General features: G+C 43.0%; 2 protein-coding genes across 3 annotated transcripts; one reads left to right on the top strand and one right to left on the bottom strand.

The window, feature by feature from the left end:
* Window positions 1–37: 37 nt before the first annotated feature.
* msto1 (misato mitochondrial distribution and morphology regulator 1) lies at window positions 38–8,236 on the bottom strand. Of its 2 annotated transcripts, none has more exons than XM_079288106.1 (14): window positions 8,056–8,236; window positions 6,128–6,257; window positions 5,812–5,881; window positions 5,621–5,696; window positions 5,218–5,275; window positions 4,945–5,095; window positions 3,997–4,111; window positions 3,724–3,858; window positions 3,468–3,620; window positions 2,944–3,075; window positions 2,683–2,867; window positions 1,790–1,894; window positions 1,568–1,680; window positions 38–1,484 (listed from the first exon to the last, which is right to left on the bottom strand). In XM_079288106.1, the coding sequence occupies exons 1-14, from the start codon at window positions 8,137–8,139 to the stop codon at window positions 1,237–1,239; spliced, it is 1,755 nt and encodes a 584-aa protein (XP_079144232.1). In that variant the 5' UTR covers window positions 8,140–8,236; the 3' UTR covers window positions 38–1,236. The 2 variants fall into 2 exon arrangements, with proteins under 2 accessions (XP_079144232.1, XP_079144231.1); XM_079288105.1 differs by having other exon boundaries at window positions 41–1,484; window positions 4,945–5,098.
* Window positions 8,237–8,793: 557 nt separating this feature from the next.
* On the top strand, window positions 8,794–16,333 carry LOC306791327 (putative ATP-dependent RNA helicase ddx6). The gene is made up of 13 exons (XM_079287986.1): window positions 8,794–8,930; window positions 10,169–11,270; window positions 11,361–11,465; window positions 11,668–11,797; window positions 12,052–12,198; window positions 12,372–12,466; window positions 12,613–12,735; window positions 13,154–13,282; window positions 13,548–13,664; window positions 13,793–13,856; window positions 13,943–14,044; window positions 14,398–14,617; window positions 14,706–16,333. Exons 2-12 carry the CDS (start codon window positions 11,028–11,030, stop codon window positions 14,610–14,612), a joined length of 1,470 nt encoding a protein of 489 aa, XP_079144112.1. The 5' UTR covers window positions 8,794–8,930; window positions 10,169–11,027; the 3' UTR covers window positions 14,613–14,617; window positions 14,706–16,333.
* The last annotated feature ends 355 nt before the right edge of the window (window positions 16,334–16,688 follow it).

Genomic DNA, 16,688 nt, shown 5'->3' with positions numbered 1-16,688 from the left:
CTATTGTCTTGATATATATATATATTATTATTTTTATAGGACAGTTGGAGCAAATGTTAATCTACACAGATTTCTGATGTCCGTGGCTGAAAGAGTCCCAAAGAAGATTCACTATTTGTGACCTAAAGTGCCCAGCTCGGTCAGAACAATATCTTTTTGAGTTGTCATAGATTTATTTCAGTAAGTGCTGAATGGGCTTCAGGCAGAAAAGGGAACAATGGGATTCCATGGGATTAGTTAATAATAAAACCATCTTTGAATGTCAAACATCTGCCTTAAATGTGTTCCAATTATGCAACTGTCAAGTACAAAGCATTTGTGGTTGCTGGGTTAAACTTGTTTGATATCAAATTGGCATTTAGCCTCTTCTGGCTGTTGGCCACTTTAAGCTCAAGATAAGGTTTCTAATGAGACCTTAATGATGGGATGTTAGGGGCAGATTGTACTTTGATCACAGGGTCCCAATGTAATAATCACAAATGGCAGTTAAACCAATTTCTAACATTGATGGGCCGTCAAAATGTTGTGGGGTTGAAATCGATGGAATTGGAACTCTAAAAAGGTCAATCAGAAGCATGGGCCAGCACTCAATATGTATCAGAACTAAATCATTTAAGTTCATAATAAATGTTTTCTAAAGAGAATAGACAGATGTTCAACCTGTGGTGCAGGGCCAGCTGTGTCGCTCCCAGAGCGACTTGTAAAGCAGGCAAACTAGTATTTCAAATTAATTTCAGTAATGAGTCATCTGATCAGCCTTTATACAGACCAAACTAACTAGAACGAATGTCGGCCCATCAATCGGACCACCTGTAAGCCAAAGTTATGTTAAGTTATTTCTGCATCTGCATGATGTAAATTGTCATTTACAGACACGTGTGCTATGAACTCTTATTTGAATTCATGGTCTGAGCAACCAGTGGCCAAAACAAAGGTGAGATGAGCATCTATTTAAATGCAGCCATTTTACAGCATATTCTTCGTATAAAACAGATAAACAGTCATCTGAGGAACCACAGTCCATACAGATGGATACACAGGACGCTACAGCCATCCCCTCACAGAGCTCAACACACGTAGAGGTCTAACTTAATATTCCCTCATCTGTTAGCATGTCATTCAGTCCTGGTCCTTCACAAAGCAGAGGCACAGCTCCTCTTCATCGCTCTCTGTCTGAGTGCATGCATGCTGATGCCAGACAGGTCGGCAGTCTATCCAGATCGACCCATAAGACTGTCAGTCGTCGTCCTCTTCTGAGGAGGAGTGCGTCATCTCGTCGCGGTAACAGAGGCCCAGCAGGCGCAGCTCCTCCAGGGCCTCCTTGTAGTCGCCCATTTCGGGCCCCTGGGAGAGGAAGCTGGGGGCCACGCGGCGGATGTCCAGCGCAACTGCGCCGCGATGCAGCTCGGACAGCCACGAGCCGAGAGCGGGACCCGACTGGAGGGACGTCATGATGGGCGCGGAGGAGACCGCGGGGCCTCGAGCTGCAGAGATGGGATTCATTTATTTTTGTAAAAAACGTCGTTTTAAAAAAGGTACAAACAGAGTGAAATAGAAATACGCTCACAGCCAGGCGGAGGAGTCTGGCTCTGCAGGAAGCCCTGCGCGCTGAGCGACTGGCTGAATATCTGAGGGAACGGTGGCGTCAGCGCACTGGGTGTAGACACCAACTGTAGAGCCCTGAAGAGACGAGATAGAGGGAGCAGGGTTGGGTTAAAATACATACATACATATATAAACAAGTAAAATGATTGGTTGGTTAGCAGCATGTGACGGGGTGAGGACTCACAGAGGAGACGTAGGATAGAAAGATTGGATGTAGGAGGCCAGGACGTCCTCCCCGCTGTGGAGGCCGTGCAGAGGAGTGGCTGGCTGAGTCCCTGCAGGCAGAGAGCTGGTGGACGTAAAAGAGTTCAGCGACACAGTGAAAGGTCATATCAGGTTTGATGTCTGCATCTTTCTACAACTCATTTTCCTCTGATTATCTTCATTTGTAATCCTGTTGACTCAATGTGGTTTTTTTGCATTTTTGTTACCCGACTTTATGGTTCGTTCATTTATTTTTGTACACTCTCTATACATGTAAACTCTACGTTGTTAAGCACTTTTCAAACCGTCCTTATGCTCTTGTCTTTTTCAGCACAAACTTGGCTATAAATCCGACTCATCATTTTCATCAATTCAATTTTTAAGTATAAAGTCAAAATATTAAAGGAAAAGTGACAAACATCTGAAAAAAAATGTAAAATGTAAGAAATAAAACTATAATCTTTTTACACATAAACGGATTCTTCCACAACTAATTTCTGTCTTTTTTCATTGAAAGTCAATATGGTGTGGAGATAGAAATGAGACGCTTAAACTGGTCGACCCAGCTTGTCTTGACTTGTTATATAATAACAATACGATTTATTTACATAGCACCCTTCATAACATAAAAAGTGCTCGACAAGAACACAAAACAATAAAATTCAAAAAATCCCAAACAATAGCGATACAGAATAATACAGAATAGGATAAAACTAGTAATAAAGTTGATAGTAGTAAAAAAAAAATCAATGTTAAGATATAAGAACCATAAAAACAAAATGAACATTAAATACATATTTAGAAAAGGGTGGAGTTAATAAAAGCAAGATTGTAACATGTGGCTCATTGTTAACGTGTTCATGAACGTCTCACCTGGTGAGTCTCTGGCCCTCGAACCCTTTGAGTGTCGCCCACTGGCCGAAGCAACGACCGTCGCCGAGTTCCGTGCAGGCCGATAGAGGTTTCCAGGGCAACTTATCCGCACAGGCGCTCAGGGCGTCTGGGAGAGTGCCACCGTGCATCATGGGAAAGGGGACGGCGCCATAAGCGGCAACCACCTAAGGTTTCAAATCACACTGTGAGCCCAGAGGCTTCAAAACAAAGAGTGGGTCAAATCCAGCAGCAGGAGGTCACCTTTCTGCCAGACACGGACAGCGAGTCCGCCAACTGCCACATGGGGGAGCTGTTGTTCTTCAGCCTGTAAGGCAAAGTGAGGGCATCGAGGGCCAGAGCCAGCACAGAGCTGGAGTGGTACCACAGAGAGGGCTGAGGCGGGAAGGACAGGAGACACACGGGACCGTTAGACACCGACGAGATCAGATATATATTCATGCACACACACGCACACATACAGGAAGAGTGTCTCAGAGTCTTAACAGGACCTGAGATCGCAGTCTTAAAAAGACATTTCATTCAAAGACTAATCGTGTGGTTGGGTGTTGCACTAGTTCTTTTTATTTTCATTCATCATCACCATGTTTCTCTGAATTTAATTTCTGTGTTCAATCAAATTTAATTCAAACAAAGTAAATTAAATATGTCAAAACAAGGCATTGAAAAGCTCTTAAAAAATATCAAATCTGACCCAGTTAAACTTCCGTTAAACATATCTTTAAAAGTCTAATAATAACAAATAAGTAAATAAATCAAAGGCTCACATCATAATTTAGGTGGGGGAATGCTACGGGAGCTGAGGGTCGTCTCCCCAGTCCACCACGCAGGGTCAACGGGCAGAAGAAGGAGCTGTGGGCGGCCATGTTGACCGTCCCCAGCGCGCAGTTCAACACGTGGTAGAGCTCCTTCATCGGAGTCTGGGTGAGCGGGAAAGAACACAGTGAGTTCAGAGACCCATTCACAAAACATCTGCTGTCACGCACCCTCTTAGCCAGAGTCGGCTGGAGTTCCGTGACTCACTGTATCGGGGTGACTGACGGGCGCCATCCCCCAGGTTAGGATGCCTCTTCCGCCGTAAGAGTCCTGCAGCATCTCCGTGACCTTCGACCCCAGGCCGGCGAAGCCATCGGCCAGGTCACAGAAGACCTGGAAACCCTGAGATGAAAAACAGCACAAAATACATCAGCAACATTTTAACGGAATAACTTAAGATTGAGCGTTTGGGAAGTTGAACCTCAAATATCTATTTAATATAATACAGCACAGTCAAAAAAAAAAAAAAAAGAGTCTTACCTGAAGGTAATCACACTCCTCTACAAAGAAGTGAAGTTTGTCCTCCAGCTGCTCGAGCACCGAGCCCTGCAGGAGAGCATCTCCCTGGCCGAAGGCCTCCAGACGGTGAGCCTCCCTGCACACAAATAAGACATCACTGTTTGGGGTGCAGGAACAAGCTTTTACGATGGATATGCTGCATTTGTTGTTGTTTTTTTATGATTATCACAAATGGACATGACAGAATACATTCATCAACATCTGAAAAGGAAGCGTGGGGATTAAGTGCAGCGGACATTGCGACGACCACGGCTGACCAACCAGCCAGACCAAAAGCCACCGAACGGACCCAGGGAGGAGAGCCGAGATGGAAGCTAAGCTAACCTGGCTAGGACCTCCACTACTCCACTACCCAGCATGCTCCTGGCTGTCTGACGCCCTGTCGCAGAAAAATAAGATGGCTGAAAGCAGCGGGAGGTCGTGACTGTTGACCCCACATCGTCACAGAGACCTGGATCCATTGTGGTCCAAGATCAAGCTGCATCTGATAGGCTGACAGCAGGACAATGTTTCTCCTCATGTTGAAGTTTTAATGTGAAGATGTCGGACATATTATCTGACCAGAGAATCTTTTTTCTTGCTGCTTTTTACATTCTAATTTAAACAATGCACTACGGGAATGTACTACTGATTTTGTTTTAGTTGTCATGTGTTTTGTGGTGTTACAACTGGGTTAAAACTGAGCATCTCTGTGTTGCATAATGACAATAAATGATCCTTGAATCCTTTAGATTGAGCCTGCAGAGAGCAGTCTGTGATTAAAGCCCAAATCTGTGTAACGCCTGACATCTACTGGAGAAAAGCAGTTCCTGCACCGGCTGGTCTTTGGCATCACCTGATTTTTTAGGGAAATTAAATTCACCTCATTTCGGCGAAACACAGTGCAGGAAGTGCGACGGGGCACCTTACCCGTCATGGTTGTACTGGTGGATGACGGAGACGGTGCGAGGGTGCAGGTGGATCCTGAGGAAGTCGGACCACACCTTCACGCTGCCCTCCAGGCGGTAGCACTTTTGGACCCGAGCCAGCTGGCTGTTCACGGTTTCCACACTCACTGCACCTGCTGGGGGGGGGGGGGGGGGGGGGGGGGGGTTCTAGAATGGTCGCTGCCGAATGCGACGCTAAATCTCGAGTATGTTGTGCAGAGTTTTTAAAGAAGGTTTCCTTTAAGGGTTTTCTCACCTGAGCGCTGAGGCAGGGGACTGGAGTAAAAATGATCTTCAGCAAGGACCTCCCCTTTCTGGAGACAAGAAAAACAAAGCTGTCAGGATAACTGTTTGTGTCGAGCTGCAACACTACGCCTCTACTGTAGAATTAAAAAAGAACTAACAAAAGCAAACATGTTGTGCATTTCTATAAGCAGTGTGGATGCTATCAAGCTGGTAAAAAAGGTAAACAGACCTTTGTACACAAATGTACAATCAATACTAACATCAAAAGTAGCAATCAATTCATCAATTCATACTAGATCAAGATACTACTTCAGATGTATAGACCACCATTATTATAAATGTCTTGGCATCACTGTGTCAAGTCAATATTGTGAAGGAGAATCGTATGCGTTGTTTCCACCACAGATACTCACATCCAGCTTGTCCAGGTCTTCGAGAAAGGAGTTCTTCTCAGCTGGACTCTCTTTGCGCATCATGAGGCTTCCCTCCCTGCAGGACGGAGCGCATTTTTGTAACATCGAAAAAAGATGAAGAATTGTCCAAACAGAAATCTGTCGGGCCCTTAAATGTGTAAACACATGCGCATGCAGAGACTGTTCTTTACCACGTGGTAGCGGAGGTGTCTTTGCCGGCGTCATACAGACTTCCCTCCTGCCGTAGAGTCCGCAGACTTCCTGTTACGGACAGAGAGAGAGAGAGAGAGAGAGAGAGAGAGACAGACAGAGGCAGGTGATTCGGCTGAGCGAGCATCACAAGTTACTGTACAGACCTGTATCCAACTAAGAAACAAAACCGTTTATTATGTGATTAAACTAGTGCACACAACGTACATTTAAATCAGAACAAAAATATAAAGCTGACCCAGCAAAGCAGACGTTTTCAGCATTAATTTAAAAAAGCGTGCGATAGGAAGACGTTACCTTTGAGATCCATGGCGATGAGGCGAGGTGTGTGGGTGACATGTCCGCCCGGAGTCTGTCCTTCACGAAACAGGACGTCACTCTGGATCTCACTCGGTGGCGTCTCTGGATCGTACGATAAAGACGCATCCTGCATGCAAACACAAGCCCGTCGTCAGTTACCCGTCACAGACTGAGATGGTAAAATGTGTATTATTATTATCTTTATTTAAATACCACAATAAGTCCATTTACATAATGATTTAGTTGTTAGACCCTTTACTTGAGAATAAACAGTCATACCAAACTGTGAAAATACTCCAAGTAAAAGTCCTGGATTCAGAAAGTAAAAGTACGTAGGTATTCAGTGTGCAGTAAAGTACTGTTACCTGTCAGTATTGTACTGTATATGATGCCACTGTATTAATATTACTGCTGAGTTCATATGTTGTATTTTACTGCTGTAGATGTTTTTAAGTCCTTCATATAAAGTTGGGTAGTTTAATTTATGATAATATCATCATATGCTATAGTGTCTCTTTTCATCATGAGCTCAGAAAAACAGTGTTGTTTTTGTGAAGATGCAGCTTTTTCCAGCTGGTCCAAGAGGCATTTTTGAGATAGTGTATTTGGCTTAAGAAGAAAGAGAATTTTCTCAACCCATGAAGGAACACTTCATATTTCAGTTTATCAGAAAAAAATAAACAAATGTAGATATACATGGTTTTCACTGGACAGAAAACTTATAAAAGAGTTTTAATCTGAAAAGTAACTAAAGTTGTCAGAGAAATGTAGTGCAGTAAATAAGTACGATATTTCCCTCTGAGGTGTAGTAGAGTATCAACCACAGACTGTATACAAGAAGCTATAAACCACAGACTGTATACAATAAGCTATAAACCACAGACTGTATACAAGAAGCTATAAACCACAGACTGTATACAAGAAGCTATCAACCACAGACTGTATACAAGAAGCTATAAACCACAGACTGTATACAATAAGCTATCAACCACAGACTGTATACAAGAAGCTATAAACCACTGACTGTATACAATAAGCTATCAACCACAGACTGTATACAAGAAGCTACAAACCACTGACTGTATACAATAAGCTATAAACCACAGACTGTATACAAGAAGCTATAAACCACAGACTGTATACAAGAAGCTATAAACCACTGACTGTATACAATAAGCTATAAACCACAGACTGTATACAAGAAGCTATAAACCACAGACTGTATACAATAAGCTATTAACCACAGACTGTATACAATCAGCTATAAACCACAGACTGTATACAATAAGCTATAAACCACTGACTGTATACAAGAAGCTATAAACCACAGACTGTATACAAGAAGCTATAAACCACAGACTGTATACAATAAGCTATCAACCACAGACTGTATACAATAAGCTATCAACCACAGACTGTATACAATAAGCTATAAACCACTGACTGTATACAATAAGCTATCAACCACCTCTACAGGGCATCTTCTGCTGGATGCAGGAGGCTCAGAGATGACAATGAGAAAGTAGCATCTCCGTCATTCAAACAGAGGCTAATATCACGTTATTTATCTAAACAGGTTTTAAGTTATCATATGAAGCGATGCATCTGTATCTTCTACCAGACAATCACACCAATTTCGGTCAAAAATATGACAATCTGTTCACAAATATACTGCTGACTTCAGACTTGACAATTAGCAGCGTTAGCATCATAAAGATGACCACCGTTATCTTTAGGAGCTTCATCCCGTCGCGTGTACTCGGCCTGTTCAAAGGACCACGCAGTGCACATTCACGTTGCTGCTGACATTAGCTGCCTCTGCTGACATTAGCTGCCTCTGCAGCTCGGAGGAGAGATCGAGTACTCCCTAAAGTTTGACGACACATGCGACGCTAACGTCAGCTAGCTTAGCGTTAGCCGCTTACCTGTAAATTCCACCAGTGAGTCCCAACAAAGTTTGAATAATGTCCCAACTGAAGAGTGATGACTTCTCTACGAAAGTTACTCATTGTGGCGAAATTCAACAACCAGGATACAATGTAAAATCGTCGACAAGTTTGAGCATGATATATTTGGGACAAGGTTTGGAAATTACAACACCAACCAGCAACAACCAAACCGACGTTGTGCCGCACATGAAAGAGCTTCTATGATTGGCTCAGAGAAATGTTTGAAGAAATGTGATTGGATGTGTAAATTACGTAGTTCTTAAAGCTGCACGTGCGGTCTCTGCAAACTAGTCCTCTCCGTTTTAGCAAAATTGAAATAGAGAAGGACGTTTTATCTGTGCATTTTAAAAATAATACATGGATGACCAAATGCATTATGTAATTATTATTGTTGTATTGTCAAAGAATACATTTTTGAATAATATTATAAAATCGGTTTGGAAAATTGTTTTAGAATACCAGAAAAGAACAACAGCAATAAATACAATAAAACATAATATTTAGTAATATCTCTGTAAATACTGACATTTTTCAATAGTCTGGTATTGAATTGAGATGAGAACGATCATTTCTTTTGAAATGTAGAATAGAGAATTCCCATATAATCACTGCAGTACCCAGGTGTGACAGCAGGTGGTGGTATTTTGTATAGTGTCGCATGTAATAAACTGAAGAGAGGCACCGAGGAAGAGAAGACGAAGAAGAAGGCGACCATGTTGATTTAAAGGAAGAAGAAACACAATAGAGGAGATTTATTTCAAGTAAAAATCAGATTATGAAGCGAATTGTAAAGGAAGTAGTTGATCAACCACACACTGAATATACCTTGTAAAAACAACAGAGGTAGTAAGGTAGGTCTGCGCTGACACGGAACCGTCAAAAACATCCGAGTTGTTGAGAGGTGGCTAGCACATAGCTAACGTTAGCGAGTGGAGTTATTTGAGCTAAATTAGCCCTGAGGCTAACGAGCTTGCTAATTGTGACATATACAACGTCAATAATTAAATTAACAAGAATGTTACGTCAACGACATTTAATGCTATAGGCGCCATATTTTACACATATGTTGTCATATTTCGTAATTAAAAGCTCATTTAAACTCTGCGGGTGTTGAACAGCTTAGTGGTTCGTTAGCTTAGAGCTAACACTGGCTTAGCTTTGGGAACGTTAGCCCAACAATGCTAATGTAGTTTCACCTGAGAAGCAGCTTTAACGTCATGTTATTGATTTTATGAAGGAACATTAACCAAACCTAACATAGCAACACAGACTGTTGGAATATGTCAAAGGTTATAATAACGTTAAATGTTAACCTTATTGCTGAAATAATTAACAACAAGAATAACCTGTCGGTCATGTAAAAGAAAACCCGAACGATACGATCAGACAGTGTCAAGCTAGCTGAAGTAAATGAACAGAAAGCTAGCCGCTCTGAGCAAATTTGACCGACTTGCGGTTTTTGAGTAATTATGTATGCGGGGAATATTTGATTTAACTCAGTCAGACCTATAGTCTTTACTGTAGGCCAGTCTTATTTTAAATCCTGGCAGTTTGGGCTTCGCTAATCGGCCTCAGAAGATTGACACCTGGCAAGTTCACCTGTGCAATTAGCGAATTAGCTGGTAAAGCCTTTCACCGAAGTCTGGCGAGGTAGTGGACATCAAACCTGTTTTAGCTTGATATCGCAATATCTGTGCTCCTTTAGTCTGTAAACTGTTGGCAATGACAAGCACCCATCATAAGTTACAAAACAACGTGAATTATTGAAATTGGCAATCAACATCATTCATGAATCTATTTGGTGCAACAGTTCACAACTTGTATAAATATCTGCTTTAGGAAATTAATTTCACAATTTTCTGATTGGATTGGAGCCCTACTACAATAAGATCTTAGTATTGGATTCTTGATATAAAATCTTTGCATTGAAGAAGATTTGGTGGTAAAGTACCTTTTATTTGATGGATTACTTAAATGGTGTTCCAGAGGCAGTTTCCTGTCAATTGCTTGAGTGATTAATAAATTGCCTATGTTTTTTTTTTTACCCTTTCGGGTGGATTTAATTTATATTTTTTGCATTTGTTTTTAGGTTACATGTTTGAGTTGTTGGCTGACTTTGAGGAGGTAGCGGGTTGATCACAGCCGCACTCACACACTTCACACACCGACCTGAAGACCTGTGGTGTCTGTGGAGAGAGGTGTCGAACACCTGGAGGAGAAAGGAAGTGCACACTGAGGACTCAAAAGGGGTGGAAAGCTTTTTGGCTTTGGACTAGACCCCCCTTTTGTTTTTGTGAATTCAGGATCCAGGTTTTTTTTCACACAGTGGACCGACATATCCACACACAGTGGAAACAAACGGAGAGCATTACAGACTATATGATATTGGGGAAAAACGTGTACAAAGGTGGACATCCTTTTTTGGAAGAACAGGGATATTGAGCAGCTCTATGGACTCAAAGAGGAAATGTTCAATTTAGAAAGACAAGTTTAAGCATTGAACTAAGATTATATTGAAGAGGCTGTTCCCCAAGTTCAGATTGCCTTAGTTGTTCTGTTTCAGGACTTGAACCGCTTTGATACTTGTTCACATATAATTTTTCTATATTGTGGGCAAGTATATACATGCATATGAATGCAAATTTCTCTTCATTTTGAAGAGCTCTTGTGTAAAAACGTGTCTTTTGTTTGTTTTGTTGTTCCTGTACGTCAGTCACTCTGTTGTTGAAGGGGACCGAACTGCACGTACATGTGTATATGTAAATACTACCAATTGACTTCAGTTGTGAAAGCTTTGGACTTAAAAAGAATAGAGAATATTGTTTGTTAATGCTTTATTAAACTTTTTTACTTTTGAAGAGAATTTTTTAAAAGAAAAACCTAAGAGGCAAAAATCTAATACTTTTGAAGAAGAAGAAAAAAAACAGAAGCAAGGAAAACGGGACAAAATGGCCACCGCCAGAACAGAAAACGCTGGCCCGGTCGTCATGGGACTGAACAAGCAGAACGGGCAGCTCAGAGGACAGACCAAGCCGGCTTCAGTCCAGCCAGCACCCACAACTCAAGGAAAGGCTTTGGGTGCTCCCCAGATAGCAGGCGGTGCTGCTCAGGACGGAGGAGGCATCAAGTTTGGAGATGACTGGAAAAAGAGCCTAAAGCTCCCACCCAGAGACAACCGGGTCAAGACTTCAGTGAGTCCCGCTAGACAGCGGTTTGTCGAATCTTACTGAATCTGAACGCTGGTGTTCTGCTTCATCCTAACCGTCCTGTGTGTCCCGTAGGATGTGACGTCCACGAAGGGGAATGAGTTTGAAGATTACTGTCTCAAAAGAGAACTCCTGATGGGCATCTTTGAGATGGGTTGGGAGAAACCTTCCCCCATCCAGGTACGGCTTCTTTTTGGTCACATTGTATTTGCTTGCCAGATGAACCGAATGTAATCCTCGTGCCTTTTTTAATGAAAAGGTCTGATTTATAGAATCCCAATGTACAAAAATCATCATGTAGATGATATCTGTGTTGCAGCTTTATGACACTAGGAGTCACAGAATGAGGATAAAGATAATGTATTCATATTTTTCCTTGCAGGAGGAGAGCATTCCCATCGCCCTGTCTGGACGGGATATTCTGGCTCGGGCTAAGAACGGAACAGGGAAAAGTGGAGCCTATCTCATCCCACTGCTGGAGAGAATAGACCTGAAAAAGGACTACATTCAGGGTGAGACCCTGCATGTAGTTTTACACCGTCTCTCATCCTCTCAACCATCTACGTCACTTTTGTCCCTTGTTCATTTGGTCGTCATTTTGTTTCCTCTCCATCTTTCTTGCCCCTCACTGCGTTATCTGTACCCTCAGTGTCCCTCCTACTCTTAGCATATCTCTTGTTTGTAAGCTGTTTCTTTGTACCGGTAAATCTTTTTCCCACCAACCATATTTGTAACCAGTCCTTTTTTTAAAATTGTTATTCCCTAGCACTTGTCATGGTGCCCACCCGTGAGCTGGCTCTGCAGGTGAGCCAGATCTCCATCCAGATCAGCAAACACCTGGGGGGGGTCAAAGTCATGGCCACCACCGGGGGCACCAACCTGCGAGATGACATCATGCGTCTGGATGAGACCGGTAAGAAGCCGCAGTGTGTCTCACTGACCGACTTCATGGACAAATGTCACAGTGTCGGCTCTGTATGTTGGCTTATGGAGTTCATCTGGTGTTAAGAAAGTACACTTCTCTGTTTTTGTTTCCAACAAATATAAGAAAAACATATTTCAATGTTTTCACCTTTTCCACATCAGTGCATGTTGTCATCGCCACGCCTGGCAGGATCCTGGACTTGATAAAGAAGGGAGTGGCGAAGGTGGATAGAGTCCAGATTATGGTGATGGATGAGGTACATATAAAAATATATATATTAAGACATCTGCTCATAATCAGTAGTGCGTGTACTCTAATGCATCTCAATTCTCTCATTCCATGCACATCAAATTCAGTTGGTTTTTGCCTGCTTCCTGTTAAATTGTCTCCGTTTCCTCTCAGGCCGACAAGCTGCTGTCTCAGGATTTCGTGGTGCTCATCGAGGATATCATCAGCTTCCTGGCCAAGGGCAGGCAGATCCTGCTCTACTCCGCCACCTTCCCCATCAGCGTGCAGAAGTTCATGGTGGGTAGTCGGCTGATTGCTGCACCACTCGGCCAGCCCGATGGCTCGGGGCCACTTGGCACCGCTTGGCTCACACTGCAGACCAAGCTGCTCTCACACGGTGACCAGATCTGTGCTTGTGTTTGTCTCCGGTATACTTTTTAAAGGGCCGTCTTCAGCGAAAGCAACTCAGCCAACAGTCGCAGGATTTAATAGTTTGGATTCTGTAAAAGTCTTTTTACTGTCTGTTGGAATGCTGACATTTTCTATGAAAACTGTCTGTACACTTTTCTGTATCAGTTCAGTAAAGCTATATTAAACTGTAAGAGTAGAATATTAAACAAACTAACTGATCAGATGAAGTTCTTCATGATTGTACATCAGTTTTTAAATGCTCACTCTAAACTATTGTATTCTGCGCGTATTCTCCTTGCTGCAGGCCAAGCATCTTCAGAAACCCTACGAGATCAACCTGATGGAGGAGCTGACTCTGAAGGGCATTACTCAATACTACGCCTACGTCACGGAGAGGCAGAAAGTCCACTGCCTCAACACACTGTTCTCCAGGGTAACTGGCTAATTAGATATTCACCACCCATGCATTTTAAACTGCCAGCCAACAAACCTCTGTGTGTTGTACTTTATCCCAATCACAAACGTACAGCAGTGCATTTCTAGTCGCTGAACAGTCTAGTTTAGTTAGTTACGGTTGCAGCTAACAACCTACTCCAGTTCCTCCTTTCAGCAGTAAATTTGTCAATTTAGAAATTTGATCAGAACCACAAGACACGTGGTTGATGTATTGATAACATATTCTTCTCTCTCACTCTCAGCTTCAGATCAACCAGTCGATTATCTTCTGTAACTCCACTCAGAGGGTGGAGCTCTTGGCCAAGAAGATCACTCAGCTGGGCTACTCCTGCTTCTACATCCACGCCAAGATGATGCAGGTGAGGACGAGAAACGGCTGAAAGCAATGATGCCTTTTTGATGTGTTTTTTAAAATTATTTAGATGGCTACTGTTTTGCTGCATGATGGCCTCTTTTGCAGAATTGTTACGTCTTTGTTTGTTTTCAGGAATACAGAAACCGCGTGTTTCACGACTTCAGAAATGGACTGTGCAGGAACCTGGTCTGCACTGGTGAGTTTCTCTTCTAAACAATCTTTTATGTTTTGTCAGAAAGCCACGGAGGTCATCAGAGATTGAAATGTACTTTCTTCCAATAGATCTCTTCACCAGGGGCATTGACATCCAGGCTGTCAATGTAGTCATCAATTTTGACTTCCCCAAGAATGCTGAGACTTACCTCCATCGCATTGGAAGATCAGGTATGTTTGCGCCGCTTCATTATTTGAAGGCCTCACTGTCTCTTTTGTGGAAAGTGGATTGAAAACGGGCTTTAGAAGAAGATCGCAAAATTACGATTTAAAAAAATATACAAACGCACAAAGAATCGGTAGCTTGTTTTAATAAAAGTTACGATGAATGCGTGATGCAATGTGTTGAACTTGATACTACTGTTGTACTTCCATCTGCCCAGTTCGCCTCTTACTTTGAAATTCTTTGGACACTTAACAGGATGTGAAATGGTTTTCATTCCACAAAGCGTGTCTCGGTTAGCAGTAGATGAAATAAATAAGCTGGTTAGAAGACAGTGATTTTGACTCCTTTTCTCCCTCAGGGAGGTTTGGTCACCTGGGCTTGGCCATCAACCTGATCACGTCCGACGACCGCTTCAACCTGAAGGCCATCGAGGACCAGCTGGTGACCGACATCAAGCCCATTCCCAGCAGCATCGACAAGAGCCTCTACGTGGCCGAGTTCCACACGTCCGGCGCCGACTGCGACGTGGAGGAGATCGAGGAGAAGCCAGGACGCCAACAGGACGGCACCTAAAACAGGCGAGACGCTTTGAGATGATAAGTAGACCTTTACTGCTTTAAAACACGAGACTCTTCTTCCTAACCAGAGGTTTTGTGTCCCCTCCAGGATGCTGCGGGCTTTTGCACAGACATCATCGCACACAGGCAACTCTTCAGTTCCAAATTCCCCCCAGAGCCTGTCGAGTGGACGCAAAGGCTGTTTTTGTTTTGTTTTAACATTTCCTTATCTTTTCCTCAAAGCGCTGCCTCATTCTTTTTTTTTTTTCCACACTTAATTGAGAAGCCATATTGTTTTGCACCAAACTCAGAATGGGCCGTGCGTCCTGCGTATGAGCTTAGTGTTTCTTTCCTCCGAGTGATCTCGGCTGTCCTAAACAGAGAGTATCGGAGCTGTTCTGAAGCCGTCTCAGAGACGGTTGTCGTTGTCGGCAGCGAGGTCGGCCTCTTTTTAACCGTACAACGGTGCACTCGCCCCAGCCCACCGGTCTGTCCACCTAACACTGTTGTCGTCACTCAAGTGCCTTACTTACTCCCGTGCGCCCTCATCCTTTCATAGCCTGCTGTCTTCTGTCATGCAGCTGAGTACGAGCACAAATATGATGAATTTAATAGTAACCCGAGTTTATTTACACATCTATTATGCAAGGGAAAACGACAACACACACACGCTCTCTCTCTGCTGCTGAGAGGTCTGTAGTAACACGGCTCAAACTCCTTTTTAAAAAAACATCCTGAATGTGAACGTTTATTTTTAATGTGAACGTTGCAATAAAGAAAAACAAGGGCAGCTTTATTTAAATACTGCGTGACTGTCCCCCCCCCCCCCCCCCCCCCCCTTTCATCATGAATAGTACACGAGCAGAGTTAATACGAGAAGACTGCTCGACACACAAGCCCCCGGTACTGATCCATGGAGTTTAGTTGGCTGTTGCCGGTGAGTCGGCCTGCAGACGGCTTCTGTCTGGAGGTTCTTTGACATTGATCCCGTTGGGCTGGTGAGTACTGTCAACCTGTCGGGCCACTGTAGCTGTGAAGCTGGTTTCTTCTCCTTCATGCTGCAGCAGCGCAGGACTAATGCATCAAGAGGCTGTCTCAGAACAGCTTTGACACGAACGTCTGCATCACTAAGCTCAGACACAGAATGACGGGTCCAAGGAATAAATCGTTTTTGTGGAAGTTGGTGCAAAACAATAGTTAGAATTTTCTTTTTCTCTTTCTCTTTTTGCTGACTGCTTCAGAGTCTGTTCTATTGTGTGGAAATAGTTATTATTTACTGGAGCATTATTTCTTTCTCCAAATACTGAGTAAACCTTTCTTTTTAGGCCCCATCGTGACAAATCCAAGTTGGTGAATGTCTTGGTTGCCAATGTGAATACTCAGAGGTTGGATGCCAAGCTCTTGAGTTGTATCGCTGCTGTCGCACTAGAAACTGCTCTTCAGAAACCTTCTCCTGGATATGAAATGGTTTCATGGGAGTCTGCTCGGTGTATAAAGGACTACATTGACCTTTTTAATTTAACTTGTACTGAAACTAGAAAAGTCAGTTTTCTTTCTGCAGCAGCAGCGATATCTTTTTATTTTTGTCTCCCCAGCACAGCTATGTTTTATGATTCCCAGCGTGTGAGGGGCGGGCTCTGTGTTTCTGAAAGCAACATTGTAGCATCTCTGAAACAGGCAGCTGTGACTTCTTTGTTTTTGTCCTTCCCTTTACAGAGATTTCCTTTACTAACGTTAAAAAATGACATGAAAAGAGTATTTTTGCTTTTTTAGATTTATTTTGGATGTTGCTTAAAGCAGTTTGAAGAGGGGCGGGGGGTGAGGCTTCAGCACTGGGTCATTTGTGGAGGGTTTTTTTTGGGGGGGGGGGGGTTACCGGAGCCAAGTGTGGTATCAGATGCTTTCTGGGCGTCTTGATTCTTTGCGTCTCTCTGGCACTTAAAGCTTTGATTTAAGTTTGTTTTATTTTCTTTGTTTTTTTTTCCTCAAAAGTACATAACACCTTGTTTTGTTTGTGTTGTAAGTGCCAGAGAGAGAGAGTTCAGTTATACTGGAGAGAGCTTCTAGAACGCAGTGAAGCGCTGTGATCTTC

This window comes from Melanostigma gelatinosum (genome assembly GCF_949748355.1).
Source record: "Melanostigma gelatinosum genome assembly, chromosome: 17".
Taxonomy (NCBI): Eukaryota; Metazoa; Chordata; class Actinopteri; order Perciformes; family Zoarcidae; genus Melanostigma; species Melanostigma gelatinosum.
Note: the sequence above shows the minus strand (reverse complement) of the source record. Positions and strands in the feature narration are given on the sequence as shown.